At 32.0% G+C, this 20,154-nt stretch overlaps 3 protein-coding genes across 5 annotated transcripts in view; 2 read left to right on the top strand and 1 right to left on the bottom strand.

Annotated features, from left to right (window-relative positions):
- Window positions 1-20,154, top strand: part of LOC139489204 (WD repeat domain phosphoinositide-interacting protein 2-like) — a 124,849-nt gene that overhangs the window by 63,041 nt on the left and 41,654 nt on the right. The window lies entirely within an intron of this gene.
- LOC139489200 (uncharacterized) overlaps window positions 1-20,154 on the bottom strand; it is a 66,657-nt gene that overhangs the window by 20,878 nt on the left and 25,625 nt on the right. For 2 of the 3 annotated variants that reach the window (XM_071275386.1, XM_071275387.1), the window contains exons 18-23: window positions 18,947-19,084; window positions 15,987-16,074; window positions 14,301-14,371; window positions 12,597-12,734; window positions 10,299-10,386; window positions 9,620-9,681 (exon numbers count right to left, since the gene is read on the bottom strand). In XM_071275386.1, the coding sequence (XP_071131487.1) occupies window positions 9,620-9,681; window positions 10,299-10,386; window positions 12,597-12,734; window positions 14,301-14,371; window positions 15,987-16,074; window positions 18,947-19,084 (585 nt within the window). The remainder of the gene's footprint in view (window positions 1-9,619; window positions 9,682-10,298; window positions 10,387-12,596; window positions 12,735-14,300; window positions 14,372-15,986; window positions 16,075-18,946; window positions 19,085-20,154) is intronic. The other variant, XM_071275388.1, reaches the window with a different exon arrangement.
- On the top strand, window positions 1,679-3,396 carry LOC139489363 (uncharacterized). The gene has a single exon (XM_071275672.1). It carries the CDS (start codon window positions 1,696-1,698, stop codon window positions 3,394-3,396), a length of 1,701 nt encoding a protein of 566 aa, XP_071131773.1. The 5' UTR covers window positions 1,679-1,695.

Raw genomic sequence — 20,154 nt, 5'->3', positions numbered from 1 at the left:
TTCATATTAATTTCTGTAACTCAATAAATCTGTCTCAAACATTTGAAAATCATATGTCACTAATTAAGATTAACACATTATTTGTCTATACATGTAAACATTTTTTGTAAAACAATATATTTTCTAAAAGTCCAATTTCTAAATAAATGATAAAATTAAAATTAAGTCCAAATTATCCTGGTGACACATGCTAAGAGTAAGCTTAGATAAGTCCTGTTTGTCCATTTCCCCGACTCGACAGAATGTCAACATTACAATTGCCGCCATTTGCATCACTATGTTTATTGACGTCAGTGACCTAATGACCTGAGATCAGCATCCAATCAGCATAACGTAATTTGCCCACCATCTCCATAGGGGCACGAGACGTTGTTGGGACAGAGATATAAAAGTGAGTGCACCACAGTCTTCAGATAGACTGCGTTTCGCTACCAGGGCAGTCACTCCTGATACCAAGGAACTTACCAAGGCAAACCAAAAGTGCCGCAGTCGATGTAATACATGTACCTTGCTATTGTATGCATCCCCGTTGAATAAATGGACCAAACCATAATTGACCTAGATGTTTTACTACGTTTACTACGATGTTGACAAACGATAACATACCAAAAGGGAGGTCCCTGTATATTTTATTAAGTGTTCTGTTGGGTTTTCATGTGATTTATACTTGGAATAGTATTGAATGTTTTGTATATAATAAATTGTGAAGCTTAATTCATCTTGTTATCTGTTGTACATGTAATTAGTAAGTCAATGTTAATGATCGAGTTTTTGTGCTACCATATTTAGACCAGTGCCTTTACTGTTTTGCCTGCTACGCTACCATAGTCTTGACTATTTTGCCAGCTACGCTACCATAGTCTTGACTATTTTGCCAGCTACACTACCATAGTCTTGACTATTTTGCCAGCTACGTTACCAGTATAACCAAGTTTGTAACTCGACACCAGAGATGACAGTTCTATATCAGAATTTACCAAGAATATCGTAACCAGTGGGTTAACCTATGATAAATACTTATGGGACACCCCCGTCCCGTAACAGTATGTGTTAGTTTTTACACAGGAATCTTTTTAGTGTATAAAATATTTAAGTATAAATATGGAACAATATTGGTAAAAACAAATCTGTTATGATGTAAAAGAGCAATTCAGTCCAGTTGGAAAGGTCAAATATAGATATGTCTAACTGTATTAATGACCTCCTTTTAGAATAAAACTTTAAATATAAGTTTTGAGTAAGAGTTGGTATACAATTTCTATTATTTAGATATAAATTCTGCAGAGAGATGACTTGAATAATATTGTTATTGTTATTCTCCTATATTTTTTTATAATCTTTTTTTGTGCTTTGTAAGTCAATTAGCTGTCATACAAGCAGGAGGTTTGACTAGATATAAAATCAGGTTTAGCCCACTTTTTTACTTTGCATAATACCTATATTATTGTCAAGTATATAATTCAAAGAATCAATCAATAAGGAATTCAAAAGTATTAAGGCTATTTAAAACCAATCGTAATCGACATAGATAATATATATCATACACATTCTTTTACAATCAACAAATTCAATGCCCTTATTGTTAACAATGAAACTCAATATACAAGATATCTAAATCTATATATAGATCTGAATAAAATTTTAAGTCTCTTGAACTTTACCGTTGAAACCAAGGAAGTAGAATACCTGTTCAAGATGGCGTTATCTAAATCTGTCATAAAAGCTCAGGATATTATTTCTTGTAACCTTTGTGAATCAGAGACAAAATTGAAATGGAAATGTCTTGACTGTGACTTGTTAATGTGTAATAAGTGTTATGATAAAATTCATCCTAAGTTTAAAAACGCTAAGGACCATACAATAGTAGATATAAAGCAGGTAGGAGTTAGCTGTAGTGTTAGAAACTTAGACTTTACAAACATCAAATGTAAAGAGCACACAACACAATACTGTTGTATTTTCTGTATTAATTGTGATCAACTTGCCTGTCCAAGCTGCATTACAAAAGGTCATGCTGGACATACTTTCAATGAAATTAAAGAAGCATATGAAATGAAAGTAGAATGGTTGAAAAAAAGAAAAGGTAAATTAGAAGTGGATAAGAAGAAGCTAGATGATGGACAGAGTACACTTGATCAAATGAGAGTGAAGGAGAATTCCAATTGTCAGAAGACCATTCAAGATATTCAACGGCAAAGGGAAGAATTAAAGAAAGAGGTGGATAAACATGCTCTTAATCTCATAGAAAAAGTTACTGTGAATATGAAAAGCATCAATGATTCAATTTCTAAAGAGGAGAAAAATGTCCAAACAAACCAACAAAAAGTGGGAAATAATTTCAAGACATCAAAAGAAATGCTTACTACAATCGACATGTCTTTCTTCTTTGAAAATGCTGACATCATAGCAAAAGCCTTAAATATTGATGTAGATGAAGTCAATATTATCAATAAAAGTGTGCCAAAGTTTAAACCAGGGAGTATTATGCAGTCAAATATTGGGACATTGTTTGAAGACATTAGTTCCAGTAATACAGTAATAGAAATGAAAGTGAACAAGCTGTTCACCACTGGATTAAAACATTGTCATTCAATGTCTGCTTGTTCTGATGGTTCTTTGTGGATAAGTGATGGTTCCATTGATCTCTTGCATAAACTGAAGCCAGAGGGAAACACTCTTACAACATTATTAACTCTAAACATTGGACTAGAAGGTATGGCAGTCACATACAATAATGATCTTCTTATGACAAATGCAACTTCAGAACTTAAACTAGTTGATGGAAAGACTGGGAAAGTAAGTGTTTCAAAATACAGTGTGGATCCATTACGGATAACAGTTGTCCATATAGCCAGTGATAACAAGGTTATTGTAGGTGCTATGAGTCCTGGTGAGGAATTCCCTGTGACAGGAAGAAGAGTGGTGATTGTAATGGACCAGGAGGGGACTCACCTTACTGTGTATGAACAAGATAAAGATAAACAAAATATATTTTCATTACCTCTAAGAATCACCAGCACAAGTAATGGGAATATTTTTGTTGTAGATTGCCTTTCAGAGGACAATAGAGGAAGGGTGTTGGCATTAAGTAAGAGCGGGGATATCTTGAATGAATATACTGGCTGTCAAGATATAAACACAAGGGATGAACCATTGGAAATTGCTGATATAACAACTACACCATCAGACATCATTTTTGTACTTGATTTTAGGAATAACCTCCACATTCTCGACAGTTCTGCTAATCTGATATACTACTACAATACCAGAAAAATAGGGATAGAGTGTGCATACTGCCTTGTATTCAAATCTTCAACAACATTCTACCTGGGATGTTCACCATCTGATAAGACAACAAATGCCAACTTCTATGAGATAATGTATTCAAGATTTTAATTACATCAACAAATCTTAATATTTGTGATGAAAATTTGCAAACATAGCTTTCAACTTTTCAAGTACCAAATTTAAATATTTGCATTAATCAGGCTATATTGTCTCCATGGCGCTATGATGGAAGAGCCTAGATATATAACTATCAATAGTATTTAAAATTGTAATTCTAGTGGTAAAATCTTAAAAACTGTATTAATTTTATTGATTAATTGATTGGTTGCTGTTTAACACCACTTCCAGCACTATTGAACTATTTCATGGCACCCATTTTTATTGGCGGAGGACCTCAGAGTAACAGAAGAGGGCCAATGACCTTCATAAGATTTTTGACAATCCTAGTCAATTAAGAGTGGAGTCAAAAGCACCTTCCACGTGCCGGATTGGAACACACAACAACAGTAGTATCAATTTTAAACAATTTTATAGACCTATAACAATTTATGACAGTTTGGCAAAGCCTCTCACACAAACCTAAAAATTGTTTACTTTAAAGATACAAATTCTCCTGATCAAAATAGAAAGTTTGAATAATAGATTTTCAAAATTTGTTTACAGTTAAAGAAAAAATATAGTTGTGTCTTTGGTTCATGAATAAGAAATTTATATACTATAGTTTCATTTATTTTCGTGGGTACTTAATTTTATCCATTAAGGAAATTTACAGTTTTTGCTGTGGTACCTCCATTTGTGACATTTTCACCTATTGTGTCTATTTGTGTTGTTCACACATTATTGTCAAAATAATGGAATTTTTTCCCACTGTCATACAAGTGACAGGTTAAGCTAGCTATAAAACCTGGTTTAATCCACCTTTTTCTACATAAGAAAAATGCCTGTACCTATTCCTGACTTAAAAACATAACAACTTCATTGTTTCAGAACAAACATGTATTAAAACTTAGGAAAAAAACACATATTAATGTGACTTGCAAACTGTTTTTGGGTCAGTCACTAGTGTAATGTAAATAGCAATTGAATAACCTCCTTACTCATATCCCAAAGTATGTGGGGTCTGGTTCTAATGAATAGTGATTATCTTTTCTATTTTATACCATATTATATATCTTTTAACAGTGTCAAAAGCTTTTGGGTAGTCTATAAAACAACATTAATTTTATGGGGGAATTTTAGGATTCTTTGTGAATATGATGTTAGTTAATTAGTATAGAGTTTATATAATTGTGTCTTAGTATTAGTATGTTAATAAAAAGAGAAATAGATATATGAAAGTTTTGTGTATAACATTATAGTATTCATAAACACAAGCATATGGGTTGCTCTGAAATAGAACACTTCAATTTATGTTCATAGTATTGTCACCCATATTATTTCCATTGTATGTCAACCATTGTGAAATGTCTATAATAAATAGTGGATCTATTACTTTTGAGGTAAAGGAACTACTTATGTAAGCTTACAATATGGTTATTTTTTTCAGAAACTGTATATTGCCTAATCACAACTTAAATAAATACTTACTAAGTTTATATCACCAAATGGGGGTTACTTACATTTAATATATATAGTAAAAAAAGAAAATTGTAGCTTTTAGAAAGTGTGAAAAAATATATGACAATGAAAAATGGCTTTATAATATCCAGGAAAAGAATTGTAGACAGCTTTTGCTATCTCAGAATATTTCTGAATTATAATGGTAACTATAACTTGTCACAGCAAAACTTGCAGAATAGGGTGGAAAGCTCGTTTTGGCATAAGAAGAAATATAAAGGATATGTATTTGAATTTTGTAATATGACTTTCATTTTTATAAACTTTTATTAACTGAATACTTTGTTATGTAATATAACTTTAATGTATATATAACTTATATATTAGCAACTTACTTTGTTATGGACTACGAAATATAGGGTGCTCATAAAACTATAAAGAGGATACACCTGGGCCATTGTAAAATTAAATGAAAATGAAAATCTCTATAGTTAAATGTTCATATTATAGATGTATTGATCACAATTTTTAGTTATACACTATTATTTATGTAAACCAATACAACTTATTTATGAGACATATATATTACCAAAAAATACTTAATAGTCATATTGAATGTGAACATTACACAGTAATTTCAAGAAGAAATAGTAACTTTTGCAAAGACAACATAGTCACATTGAGGATGATATAATTTTCATTCTAAAATGTCCAACCTATCAGGGTTATATATCTAATTCTATTTAACCTTATGAGTTAAGAAAAACCTTCAAAAAAATAAATATATACAATTTTTAAAAACAAGTTCAAGGAACTTAAGAGAGGTCGGTAATTTGGGTAAATTTAATTTTCTGCATTAACCTTAAGAACTGACATGTTGTAATAAGTTTCACAGCATTTTATGCTATTTTATGTATGCTATATTTATCTTATGCTGTATATTTATAGTAGACTTTAGTCAAAAGATTTTTATCCTTTATAGTAAAATTAACTAACAAACATACCATTTAATGCTGTGTCTTATATTAATTTTGAATTATCAAGTTATAAGTAGATTTTATATCAACACTGTTCATGCTAGTGCCTAATACTTAAATGAATTTCCTAATACAATTAATCTTGGAATGGATAATACATGTATTACAAATGAATGGCTCCATTTATACAATTTTCATGTTTTGTTTGACTTTCTGGAAGGATGTTTTATACAGTTATAATGTGGAATGTCAAACATGTCTGTCAGTTTTTGGTATTGATGCAAAGAATTGTAAATAATTTCTCATTTATATTATCATAATGTTGTTAGTATAAAGTTAATAAAAGTATATCTATCTTACATCGTCTTATCTTTTCTAAAGTATTTTGATTTTTTTTTAAAGGAGGCTTTGCTTTAATGGTCAGTGAGAAAGATACAACAAAACAATATTTTGAAGAAAAATAAACATCTAAACCTCACTGTGTAAGCCATGAACAATGACTTTTCAAAAGCGTAACCTATTTCATAGCTGTCCAGAAAAAATGGTTCAAGTATTGGTATAAAATTGAGAATGGAAATGGGGTATGTGTCAAAGAGACAACAACACAACCATAGAACAGACAACAGCTAAAGGCCACCAACAGGTCTTCAATGCAGTGAGAAATTCCCTCACCCGGAGGTGTCCTTAAGCTGGCCCCTAAACAAATATGTATACTATATAAAAAAGAAGATGTGGTATGATTGCCAATGAGACAACTGTCCACAAGAGACCAAAATGACACAGACATTAACAACTATAGGTCACCCTACGGCCTTCAACAATGAGCAAAGCCCATACTGCATAGTCAGCTATAAAAGGCCCCAATAAGACAATGTAAAACAATTCAAATGAGAAAACTAACGGCCTTATTTATACAAGAGTGCACACGCTGAAATGTCTCGCCTTCTATACCAATCATTGATATTATGTTGATAGTCCTAAGTATAAAGCTAAGCTTTATTACAACTATCACATAAACTTACCATTACCAAGATAACTAAACAAAGACCAATGAACCTTGAAAATGAGGTCAAGGTCAGATGAAACATGCCAGACAGACATGTACAGCTAACAATGCTTCTATACAACATATATAGTTGACCTATTACTTATACTTGAAGAAAAATAGACCAAAACACAAAAACTTAACACTGTGCAATGAACCGTGAAAATGAGGTCATGTTGAAATAAAACTTTGCGCGACTGACATAAAGATCATAAAATATTTCTATACACCAAATATAGATGACCTATGGCATATAGTATTAGATAAAAAGACCAAAACTCAAAAACTTAACTTTGACCACTGAACCATGAAAATGAGGTCAAGGTCACATGACATCTGCCCGCTAGATAGGTACACCTTACAATCATTCCATACAACAAATATAGTAGACCTATTGCATATAGTATGAGAAAAACAGACCAAAACACAAAAATTTAACTATAACCACTGAACCATGAAAATGAGGTCAAGGTCAGATGAGACCTGCCAGTTGGACATGTACACCTTACAGTCCTTCCATACACCGAATATACTAGCCCTATTGCTTGTAGTATCTGAGATATGGACTTGACCACCAAAACTTAACCTTGTTCACTGATCCATGAAATGAGGTCGAGGTCAAGTGAAAACTGTCTGACAGACATGAGGACCTTTCAAGGTACGCACATATCAAATATAGTTATCCTATTACTTATAATAAGAGAGAATTCAACATTACAAAAAATCTGAACTTTTTTTTCAAGTGGTCACTGAACCATGAAAATGAGGTCAAGGACATTGGACATGTGACTGACGGAAACTTCGTAACATGAGGCATCTATATACAAAGTATGAAGCATCCAGGTCTTCCACCTTCTAAAATATAAAGCTTTTAAGAAGTTAGCTAACACCGCCGCCGCCGCCGGATCACTATCCCTATGTCGAGCTTTCTGCAACAAAAGTTGCAGGCTCGACAAAAATGTAAATACATGGTTAGATTAAGCATATTAAAGAACACCATATATTCAATTTTTGTTGAAATCAAACAAAGTTTAATTTTAGACCCTTTGGACCTCATGTATTCTACAATCACAGAAATTTAAAAACAGGGACCAAATTCCAAAAACTTAATACACAGTTAGATTCAGCATATTAAAGAACCCCAAGAATTCAAGAATAAAACCCCATTGATATTGGTCTAGAAATAAGCAATTTATACAAAGTATTAGAAAAGTACTGTTTTGGCCCCTAATTCCTAAACAGTTTGGGCCGTAACCCGACGACGATGCAGACATGATACCAATATATGAACGCAAATTTTTTGGTTAGTTTGATGAACCAATGAAACTTTGTTGCCAGGTACTCCATTAGTTTCCTATAAAATATAGGCATAAGAAACCACATATACAATCAAATTCATTAGTGGAGGAAACACCAACCACACCAGCCACCAAATTTCAAGTTTGTTCTGTGTTTTGTGGTAATAAGCATTGTGTATAAGTTTCATAACATTTGATTGAAGCAAACTAATTATAAAGTAAGAGAACAGAAACGGTTTATGACAGGGCATCCAATGAATGGTGAAAGTGACACCACCCAATTTGGGCTTGATCTATTTTTTGTGGTAATAAGCATCATGTTTAAGTTTTATAACATTTGGTTGAGGCAAACAATTTTGGGGAGGTACAGCAGAGCATAAAAAATGAAAAAAGACCCAATAAAAACTAGATACAAGACTTTACAGACATGAAACCTCAAAAATCAAAGGCTGCTGCTCTACATGTTCAAGTTCATATATCTAGATACTAAGATATAACTTAACTGAAGCAAACTAATACTGGTACATGTATAACTATTACATAATGTATAGGGAAAAACTAACCTTAATTCAAAATGAACAATAGAAATTGAGGGTAATATATCAGACTAACATAAAGGACAAAGTGCAAAATAGTGCTATTTCTAACTTTTCAATGCACAAATTACTAAATTGACACATTTCTGGTCCACACAAATCTATCTGTATACACCTATAGAGTGCAAAATGTGGGGTTTCCTTCAATGCAACAACAAATTAAAACTCAGGGCTCCAAGGAGCCTGTATATCGTACCTGGCATCTATGATCATATTTAGATGCTAACAAAGAGTATGTTTTGATGGCAGCTTGAAGTTTTCCTAAAGATTGCAGACCACTACCTATGAAAATTGAATTCAAAAGTTTCAGAGGTTATCCATGCAGTGTCATAACTTATTCTAATTAAAGAGTGAAACATCATATGCATGGAGTAAATTATCAATCTCACTAAGTTTAATAAAAATTAATTGTATTTCCAAAGGATCTCATGGCCATGTTTTCACCCAATCATAATGAAATAAGGACATGTTTTCAAAGGATCTTCCTTAGGTTATTCCTATCTGTTTCAAATAAGCCAATGGTTTCTGAGTGAATATAAAATATTGTTTCAGACAGGCAAATGAATGCAAAGGGATGACCACAACTAAGATGACCCTGTGAACCAGGTGATATAAAAAGACAAAACTAGAAATGTGTGTTACAACACTCATGCCTATGCATGTGGTATTATGTGTGGTCCTGAATTTCTATAAATTTTTTGTCGTCCAAACTTTTGAAAACATCTTTAACTCACCCATATATACCTGAAATGAAATCAGTTCAATGTCTAAAGACATCACAAAATAAAGTGCAGACAACTGCTTCATTTTGGAATCCTAAATGGTGAAAAAAAGGTGTAAGAAAACTTATCTACTTACCTTTACATTTTCCAGTTCTTTAATAGATTCTAGTGTAATTGATTCATCTGATAAACTTCCGTCTAAAATTGAGAGAAAGATAATAAAAATATTTATTTGAATGATTATTTAAAAGCATATAAGATCAAAGAGATACTTTGTACATGAAATCTGGTAATTAAAATGTCATTCATTGTACAAAACTATGACCCTCCTGATGACCTCTCAAATTAAGTACATAACTTGTGGTCTAATTTGTTTACATATTTAATTTTTAATATAAAAATAAGAAGATTTTGATGAAACAACTATCCACCAGTAATTCCAACCAAAAAGCAAGTGTAGGTCATTTGTGGCCTTCAACAATGAGTAAATGTGACTGTGTGAGTATCACAATAATAAGAACTCACATTTTGATACTTGATACAAATATGAAAATGCAGATTCTTAAGAAATTACAATCATTAATCTTGTATTTTTGTCAATTTTTCAAAAATCACAATATTAAATGCACACAATATTTTTTTAATTTACAGTAACATTTTATCTAAAATAATTGATTGCTTTTGAAATCATAATTGCTTAGGTAATTCAGCTTGCTTCATAATCAATTTTGGTTTTTATCATTAAAAACAATTACTAAAACAGGATTTTGTTACTTCATGACAATTTGGTTAAGACTTCTTAGGTTATCACTTACTTGAACAAAGTTTAACCTTTTCACAAGTCTGTTCAGGATCAAACCCAGCTGTAATATCATTTATAATAATTGGTGCATAAGTCTGACACTGAAATAAAATTAAACAAATACAATTAAGGTGAGAGGTTAATACACAAATATTGACTAAAAACTTTTAAAGTTAACTTTTAGGCCACACCAATTTGATTCCTTGTTCGACGGACCCGCCCGCACCTATTTTTTTCAAAACAGAATTTTTTTATTTTTTTTATATTCCCGCTTCCCGCATCCGGAAATGTAATCATGTCCATTTCCCGCACCGTTTTTTTGTAAATACTATAAAAAGATATCAGCATTTGTTTTTAAAATCACAGTCTAACCTGTATATAAGGATTTTAAACATAAAAGCACCCCACCACACTTTGTAAATATCTGTGAGAATATTTGTTTCAGCATGAAACCTATTTATCTAAAGCGGGAGTGCTCCAATATAAATTTATATCAGCGGGAATACCTGTAAAGAACAAAAAATTGGTTACTTTCCCCCTTACTTATATTCCCTATCAAAACATGTTCGTTGTTGGATTAAAGTACAAAGAACTTCTGAAGGATTTGCCTTCAACTGCAATTATATTGTATGCTGGCGAAACAAAACTATCCATAGCCGGTGCATGTTTATGCACCTGTCCTGATTGATTGAGGGGCCTGTCGTTCAGCAGTTATCGTTTGTTGATGTTGTTCATTGGTATTTTCCCGTTTGGATATACATGATATATAAATTAGATCATTGGTTTTCCTGTTCGAATTGTGTAAGCTAATAATTTTGAGGTCCTTTATAGCCTGCTGTTTGGTCTGTATCAAAGCCCTGTGTAAAAGGCCGTACTTTGACCTGTGTTTGTTATTATCAGGTTGAGAACAACCCTCCCTCAGACAAGGGGTCATTTTACTGATGTAGAAATGAAAATAGAAATACCATGGATTTGTATAGTCCTTCTATACAAAACCTTTGAAAACTTAGAATTTTGTACTCAAAAAGAGGAGAGTTACATCATATTTTAAACAACTTTTTCTAAAAGAGGGGTCCACTTATTTTGAATAATATTAAACTGTTAAAGTAAATGTGTTAACATGGTTCAAGTCCAGGAATATTACAAAATTCTTGGACATGTTTTGACCATTTAATACCAGATAGATATATAGTTCTTTGAGAAAATATGAGCCCTTTTGTACAAACAAATATATTTTAACTTATATTGATCCCTCATAAAACATGTAAAAGGGATATTTATAACATTAAGGGGTTGTCCCCAAACTAATTATGACTTTGATGGAGAATTGTCTCATTGTCAGTCACACATACATAGACCAGATTTAATTATTTCTTGGTGAACAGGGAAAACATACTTCAGAAATTAAAGAAAATTAATGTCAAAGTACAAGTCAGAAATCAAGCTTTAAAATTGTCAAAACCTACTATTTTATGTTTACAAAAAAAAATTATAATCGCTCGCCTTTACTTTTCAAGCTTCGCCTCTAAAATTTGCAAATTAAATATTTTTTTATTAAAATTTTCAAAACCGCTCGCTCGCCCCAAATTTTTGAGTCCAAAAATCCGTAGAACAAGAAATTTAATTGGCGTGGCCTTACAATGTTTAGAAATAGGATGAAAAGGAAACAGTGCAAAACATTTTGTAGACTAGTTTTAAAACTTACTCATCTATATAAAAGAGGGGCAAAAGATACCAGAGGGACATTTAAACTCATAAATTGAATTTAAAACTGACTGACAATGCAATGGCTATAGGGAAAACGGTAGTATTACATTTTCCTAGCATTAGGTTGGCCTTTTGTGTACCCAAGACAGGTGAAGGAAGTCAACTTAGGAGCAGTATTTATATTTACAATATAAATTTTAAAACCTATTGAAATATTTTCTAGAGAATTATTCGAAAAGGCTTTCAAAATTTTATAAATTTGCTGCAAAATGACGGTGGGCATGGATAACATAAACAAGCTCCGTTGGAAATTGGTCATGATACTATTTGGCTTCAATTTTTAAAATAGAGTAATAAAGTACTAACACCACACATAACTGTTTTATCCAGGTTTTTATTATAAAAAGTGGTAAAATTAGAAAATGTTAGTATTGTCGCCTATGGCAGAATATTTAGTACTGTTTTCCCTAAAATAGAAAAAGACAAACAATAGTACACAAAACAAAACATAGAAAACTTGAGACTCATAAAGCAAAATGATCGAGCCAACAAAAAACTAGGGATGATCTCAATTATGAATATCATCAAACTTTTACACCCTTACCAGATTCTTGAGAAGAGCTGGGAGTTCATTACACACTTGGTATATTGAAGCGTTAATGGCCGCAGCTGACTGATTCTGGGTAGTGTAGTTGCTAACAGCTTGTACTATAAATTTACATAAAGTACAGCCTGGGCTTGCCTGGAAAAAGAAACAATAACATATATATTTGACTTGTCTGGAAAAAATATCAATGATAAATTTAGGTTCATACTGGACTCAGCAAGAATAATACACAGTTATGTACAATCTTCACAATCACAATTAATTACTGAAGCTATGTTTATGTGTATCATTTATAACACAATATAGATCCATGCCAGAAAAATTTATAAAAGGTTATAAACAGCTGCACCACAAGCGCATGATACGCCTGTCGTCTTTTGTGTGCAATAATCATAAATAGTTTCTGAGATACGGTGCGACATGTAAAAAAAACTTTTTTTACAAAAAAACTCAATAACTCTAAAATGAAATTTTGAATCATCACCAAAAAGTAGATATTTAGTTTAAAATAACTAAATAGTGAGTAAAGTTTTAAGCAATAATCATAAATTGTTTTTGAGATACGGTGCGACACACACCACTGTTTTAGTTATAAAGTGCTGTAACTCAAAACATTTAAGTCTTATTTTCACCAAAAAGTATACAGATCGTTCGACCATCATAAAAAACAACTACCGTATTTATTCTAATAAACGCCCCGGGGGCGAAGACAATTTCTGAAAGGGGGGCGTCAATTAGAGAAACGAATTTCGTACCTTACTTCATTGACCTTTACCTGAATTTTGTTGAAACAGACTATAGTAACATACACGTGTTTCTTATTGTCTCCATAATCTATAAATAGCGTTTATTGGTAATGTGACCTCATCAAATAATTTGTTAAAATTTTCGAATGAACAAGTGTGCACATCAATGGAACATAATTTCAACAGCGTACTGTGTAACTGACAGATCTATTTTTGGAACTTGTACACACTGTGTTGGATTATCGGAGTGGATGAAAACATTGGCATTATTCATTTTTCGTTTCATGTTTCTCAGTGACCGGGTCGATGTCTTTGCAATATTGTAATGGTTAAGTTTCAATTTTATTTTATTTTTTAACTACAAAATGGGGGGGCGTTTATTTGATGTCAAAAGTTCTGTACGCACGATTTTCGGTAGGAGGGCGTTAATTAGAAGGGGGGCTTTAAATAGAATAAATATGTTATGTTAAGTTTCATGAAATTTGGATAAGTGGTTCTCAAGTTACGGTGCGACATGTTTACGCTGGACAGACAGATGGACGGACATTTGTATACCATAATATGTCCCGTCAAAATTTTGACAGGAGTATAAAAATAGTTTTAAATTTCGAAAATGGAGAAAAAACACATTCCACAATAGCTGGTGCACAGCTGCAATATACATGTATGTGCAATCTTCCACAAATGTTTGATAACAGTATTTAATAACTTGTAGGCTAATGCACATATCTCCTTTTATAATAAGTATTATAACATAATTCAATTGATCATTTATTACACATTTAAAGATTTTGCCAAATCTAACAATTAGTAGAAATAATTTAGTTAAAAATTTTGACAGGAGTTTAAAAATGGTTTTAAATTTGGAAAAATGGAGAAAAGATCTTAACACATTCAATTAATATGTAAAGAACTTCTTTTTTAAAGACAAGAACAACTTTAAAACTAATTTTACCTCAACTTTTTCTGTGATCATCTTCTCAATCTTTTTTGGTCCAAATTTAGGTGACCATGAAATACTGTCATCTGGAAATATATATTTGTCTTGAAAAAAGGTGAAAGAAATTTAAATAAAATCTAAACTACCTTGCTACTAATATGCACTGTTTTAATTGTCTTGTTTTCGGTTCCTGAAGGAATAAGAGCCTCAGTGAAGACAAACCTAATACTATAAGTTATCTACGTTCATATCCATAGATATGGATATTCAAACACCCTGAAGTATCCAAGTATACCCTGAGGCGCAGCCGAAGGGTATACAGGGTACTGAAGGTTGTTAAAATGTCCATATCTACGAATATGAACATAGATAACGAATTTATCTCCGGTCTTAGTCTAAATCTGGCGATTTTTAGAGAAATTCGACCACAAAGTTTAAAGTCAAAGTAACGTTTTTTTCATTTTTTAAATATCTTTCATTGAAATTTGGGATTTTGATGTATTTTTAACATGGTAGACATTTTTAATCTAATGACAGAAAGTGAAATGGGTGGAATTTGGCGCTCAAAGTTGTGAGAGTTACATCATAGACAGTGTGAAGCCAACGTGGGTCATTTGCATAGCTAGGTCAGTAGTCCCATTCATTGACAATGTGGCAGAATAGTGATGCATTTACTAAAATGAGTGCAAATAATCAACATAATAAGATAGAATCATTAGTGGATTAGGTATCTTATTATACAGACATCATGGATTATCTACAGAATACAATATTTCATAAGGAACAATCATGGAACAAAGGAAAAGGCGCGTGAATTTCCCCGATGTAATGGGTAGCAACGTCCTGGGATATGGGTTAGCAACCCTCAGGGGCTATGGGTTTTGTAAGGGTGTGCCTTAACCAATCAAAATCCTAGAAATATACTAAGCAGGGGATAAAAATATTTATGGCTATTTTGTGCATTTTTCCTTTGATCTTTTTTGTGATATTTTTCATATAATGCTACTCGCTTGAGATGGAAAATTATCGATAGAAACTAAGCAGGCAAGACACGTTGCTTACGGAATTGACATGAAATTGACAACGATGTCATAGGTAAAATAGCGATAAACAGATTATCATTGGTCATCTCAACTCAATTGCCTTTCTTGCTTTCGCCGTCCTGGCTCAAGCGAGAAAATCAATCTGGTTGAGATGATCAATAATAATCTATAAGTATAAACTAAAGCAGCACCCACAAGAGTGCATTATATAAATACATCCAGCAAATATCTCAATGTTCCATTTCTTTTGAAATCCACCATGCAAGATATTATGGGTTTCCTATATTATTGAATTCAGAATAAGTTATAACTTTATATCTTTCAAAAATGTTCATGAATGTATTATGTCATTTTTATAAATGTATTCCAATAAAAGAAACTATAGAGTTATCTCCCTTCTACCAAGAAAAAATAATATCTTAAAAGCAGCAATACTGAATAACAATTATAAGAATTTGATTTGCGAATAATTTGTACAATATAGCATTATCATTTTTTCAACTAATTGCTCTCAACATTGGAACAGAAGTGAGGATGCCCCTTAAAGGCAGGAATTATGTTCATTATAACCTAAGTTTAAGACGTAATGCACCAAACTCGAAAGTTGTCCATTGACTGACACCAGATTTTATCATAATTCATAAAATATAAAACTTACTTGTACATAATTTGACTTTTTCACATGTCTTCTCTGGATCAAATCCTAATACAACATCGTTAACTATAATGGGTGCATATGTCTTACACTGGAATAAATTAACCATATAATTTAAGTATATGTTAAAATGAGCTTGAAGAAATTAATTTTTCCATGAAAACTGAGATATAGTAATAACTTTACATAAAAATACTGGTACTTAATGAAATTAAAACAAGAGTGCACATGCTGAAATGTCTTGCCTTCTTTGCTAATCATTGATATTATGTTAATAGTCCTAAAAATAAAACTTCTCTACAACTATCACATATAAACTTAAAGGGGCACTAGCTGTCAAATTCATGGTCACCGATTTGACTCAAATTCTCATATTTGATTTATAACTATGTAAAACATTTATCCAAACTATCAAAAGTCTAAAATAAACAGTTTACAGAGCATGGGGTAGCTAATTTATAGGTTCGTTTCATGTGTATTTTAGTCCAGACGCCATCTAATTAACTATCGATTTGACCTCAGATGACCATATATAATAAGCGATGTAAACATAAATAAAGACATGAATAGATTAAACCAACACGTGCAATTGGATTTGTATAGGTCTGTTTGATTTTATTATATAGATTAAAAAAAGATGTTTCTCATTGTTTTTAATCGTATAAGAATGATTTTATGTACATCGAATTAGTAATCAAATGATTTACCGTAGTTTCACTTTCATTGTTGACATTCTTTTTCTTTAAATAACCAGTACACGTACAATGCATGCGTTGTCAATCTCTAGCTAGAGGTTAAATTGAAGTTCATATGAATACGGATTTAAAGAGGTCGACTCATTCACTAGCAAGTGAATGACTAATTATCAATGTTTCTTTGCGTAATTTGACAAAATTGAACCTTTTTGGCTGCAGAAAGCGAATTGTTATTTCACTATTTCACTTTCCTTATTGATTGAACAGAAAAAAATCAAACTTTAGATTTTTTATATATGTCGTAGCTAGTGCCCCTTTAACAAGATCCTAGAAAATGAGGTCAAGGTCATACAAACCAAACAAGAAATACAGTACATGTAAACCTTACAATCTTCAATACATTGAATATAGATGACCAATTGCTTATAGTTTCTAAAAAACAGACTTACCAAAGAAAACTAGACATTGACCAATGAACCATGAAAATGAGGTCAAGGTCAAACAAGTGAAAATGCGAGCTACTGCTCACTGATGATACCCCCGCCACAAGTGGATAATTTTAATAGTGTAAAAATATGCAAGTGCTCGGTAAACAGGAAGTTGATGAGTGATGAATCTGAAAACGCATCACACGGTACAGCTGACTTATTTAAACCCTGAAATCAAATTTCAGAAATCCTTGTATTGTAGTTCCTGAGAAAAATGTGATGAAAATTTTCAACTTTGCTATCATGTGTAAAATCATACAAGTGTTCGGTAAACAGGAAGTTGTCAAGTGATGAATCTGAAAACTCATCATACAGTAAAGCTGACTTATATAAACCCTGAAACCAAATTTCAGAAATCCTTGTATTGTAGTTCCTGAGAAAAATGTGACGAAAATTTTCAACTTGGTTATCATGTGTAAAATCATACAAGTGTTCGGTAAACAGGAAGTTGTCAAGTAATGATCTAAAAACACATCACACAGTATAGCAGACTTATATAAACCTTGAAAGCAAATTTCAGAAATCCTTGTATTGTAGTTCCTGAGAAAAATGTGATGAAAGATATTCATGAGACGGACGGACTGACGGACTGATGGACAGACGGACTAATGGACAGACAGAGGTAAAACAGTATACCCCTCTCCCCTTTTTCAAAGTAGGGGTATAATAAACTATGTGAGACAGACATGTACAGCTTACAATTTTTCCATTCAACAAATACAGTTGACCTTTTGCTTATAGTTTAAGAAAAACAAACCAAAACACAAAAACTTAACACTGAGCAATAAAACGTGAAAGTGAGGTCAAGGTCAAATAAAACTTGCGAGACTGACATGTTCATTATAAAATATTTCCATACACCAAATATAGTTGATCTATTGCATATAGTATTAGAAAAAAAAACAAAAAAACTCAAAAACTTAACTTTGACCACTGAACCATGAAAATAAGGTCAAGTTCAGATGACATATGTCAGCTAGTATATAGATATAGGAAGATGTGGTATGAGTGCCAATGAGACAACTCTCCATCCAAGTAACAATTTATAAAAGTAAACCAATATAGGTCAAGGTATGACCTTCAACACAGAGCCTTGGCTCACACCGAAAACAGCAAGCTATAAAGGGCCCCAAAAAATACTGGTGTAAAACCATTCAGACGGGAAAACCAACAACCTGCCAGTTGGAGATGTACACGTTACAGACCTTCCATTCACTGAATATACTAGACTTATTGCTTATAGTTTCTGAGATAAAGACTTCACCACCAAAACTTAACCTTGTTCACTGATCCATGAAATAAGGTCACAGTCAAGTGAAAACTGTTTGATGGGAATGAGGACCTTGCAAGCTACGTACATACCAAATATAGTTATCCTATAACTCATAATAAGAGAGAAATTAACATTACAAAAAATCTTAACTTTTATTTTGAGTAGTCACTGAACCATGAAAATGAGGAACGTGAGGCATCTATAAACAAAGTATGAAGCATCCAGGTTTTCCACCTTCCAAAATATAAAGCTTTTAAGAAGTTAGTAAACACGGCCGCCGGATCACTATCCCTATGTCGAGTTTCTGCAACAAAAGTCACAGGTTTGACAAAAATGGTTCTCAATTTAAGCAAAACATGACTCCATTCCATCTAAAGAAGTGATTCCAGTAAGGAAATTCTAATTCTGGAAACAAAATTGTAACGGCAAATAAGGATGATAAGAGTATAAATGGAGCAAGGAGTTTATCTATATGCCAGTTAAACATCAAAGAATTGATTTACTCACCAGAGAAGTCAATGCACCAGGAAGTTTATCACAAAAAGCATACACAGTAGCATTGATCTGACTGGCTGTTGAGTTCTTTGCTATGAATGAGTCTATTTCCTGAACGATTAATTTACATATGGCACATTCTGGACCAGCCTGAGAAAAAAAACATAAAATGACCAATATAACAGTATATATTAACAAATCTACATTTAAATATTGATGAGATAGCAAAACTTTACAATTTGAACATTTGCAGGTCACTTTATACATAGTTCAACAAAGAACAATGTTTACTTTCAACTAATTCGATAGTCTAAATGAAATTGAAATAATACTTTTAAGTACCAGAGACCCTGCCTCTATCATACGGTTAACCTTCAAAAATGATTCAACAAAATGAGGTCAAGGTCAGGTGAACACTGACTGGCTGACAATAACCTAATGGACTAAATATAGGTCACATTTTGCTTAAAATTGTTAATCATGATAATCTTCCATACACTAGCCTCAATTTGTTTTATAAGAATAAGTTGGCTTAAGGTGGTACCCAACACGTTCATTAAAATTAATTTGGCTCGTTTAATTTTTATAAAAATTTGTCAAAGTATTTACTTTGACACTTTAACAAAAATATAAAAATTAAAAAAAATTTGAACCAACTGTTTTGTCAGAAAAATTACACTGGTTATATAGCAATTTGATAAACGCCAATTTGGATCATTGAGAAGCTTAAGATTCCTTTTACAACACAACGTAATTAAAATGTTTAGCTAACTTTACAGAGTTATCTCCCCGTAGTGTTTGGTACCACCTTAAGGTACTTTATTGAACATAAGAATATGTTCTTACAGTGGTGTAATAAAAGCATAGTGACATTAAAAATTAATGAGAAAGTGCACAAATTTAAATGTCATCTATTGATCACTGACCTAAGAAATTATGAATATTGAAATATATTTATTTAAACACAGTTAAGTGGAGGTATTATAATGTTGAGAAATAATTGAAGAACAACATGACGGGTGCCTCATGTGAAGCAGGATCTATTTACCCTTTACGAGTAACCTGATAACACGCCTTGATTTGGTGTTTTTTTTTGTTACTCAGTCTTAAGTTTTCTATGTTGTATTTTGTGTACAATTGTTTGTCTGTTGTTTTTTTTCTTTTTTATCTATTGTGTTGATTTTTGACTTATGAGTTTGAATGTCCCTTTGGTATCTTTT

Source organism: Mytilus edulis, chromosome 9 (genome assembly GCF_963676685.1).
Source record: "Mytilus edulis chromosome 9, xbMytEdul2.2, whole genome shotgun sequence".
Classification (NCBI taxonomy): Eukaryota; Metazoa; Mollusca; class Bivalvia; order Mytilida; family Mytilidae; genus Mytilus; species Mytilus edulis.
This window is presented reverse-complemented; position numbering and strand designations above follow the sequence as displayed.

Bases quoted from the DNA above. Each gene is read 5' to 3' on its own strand.
- LOC139489363 (XM_071275672.1), top strand. From the start codon at position 1,696: ATGGCGTTATCTAAATCTGTCATAAAAGCTCAGGATATTATTTCTTGT.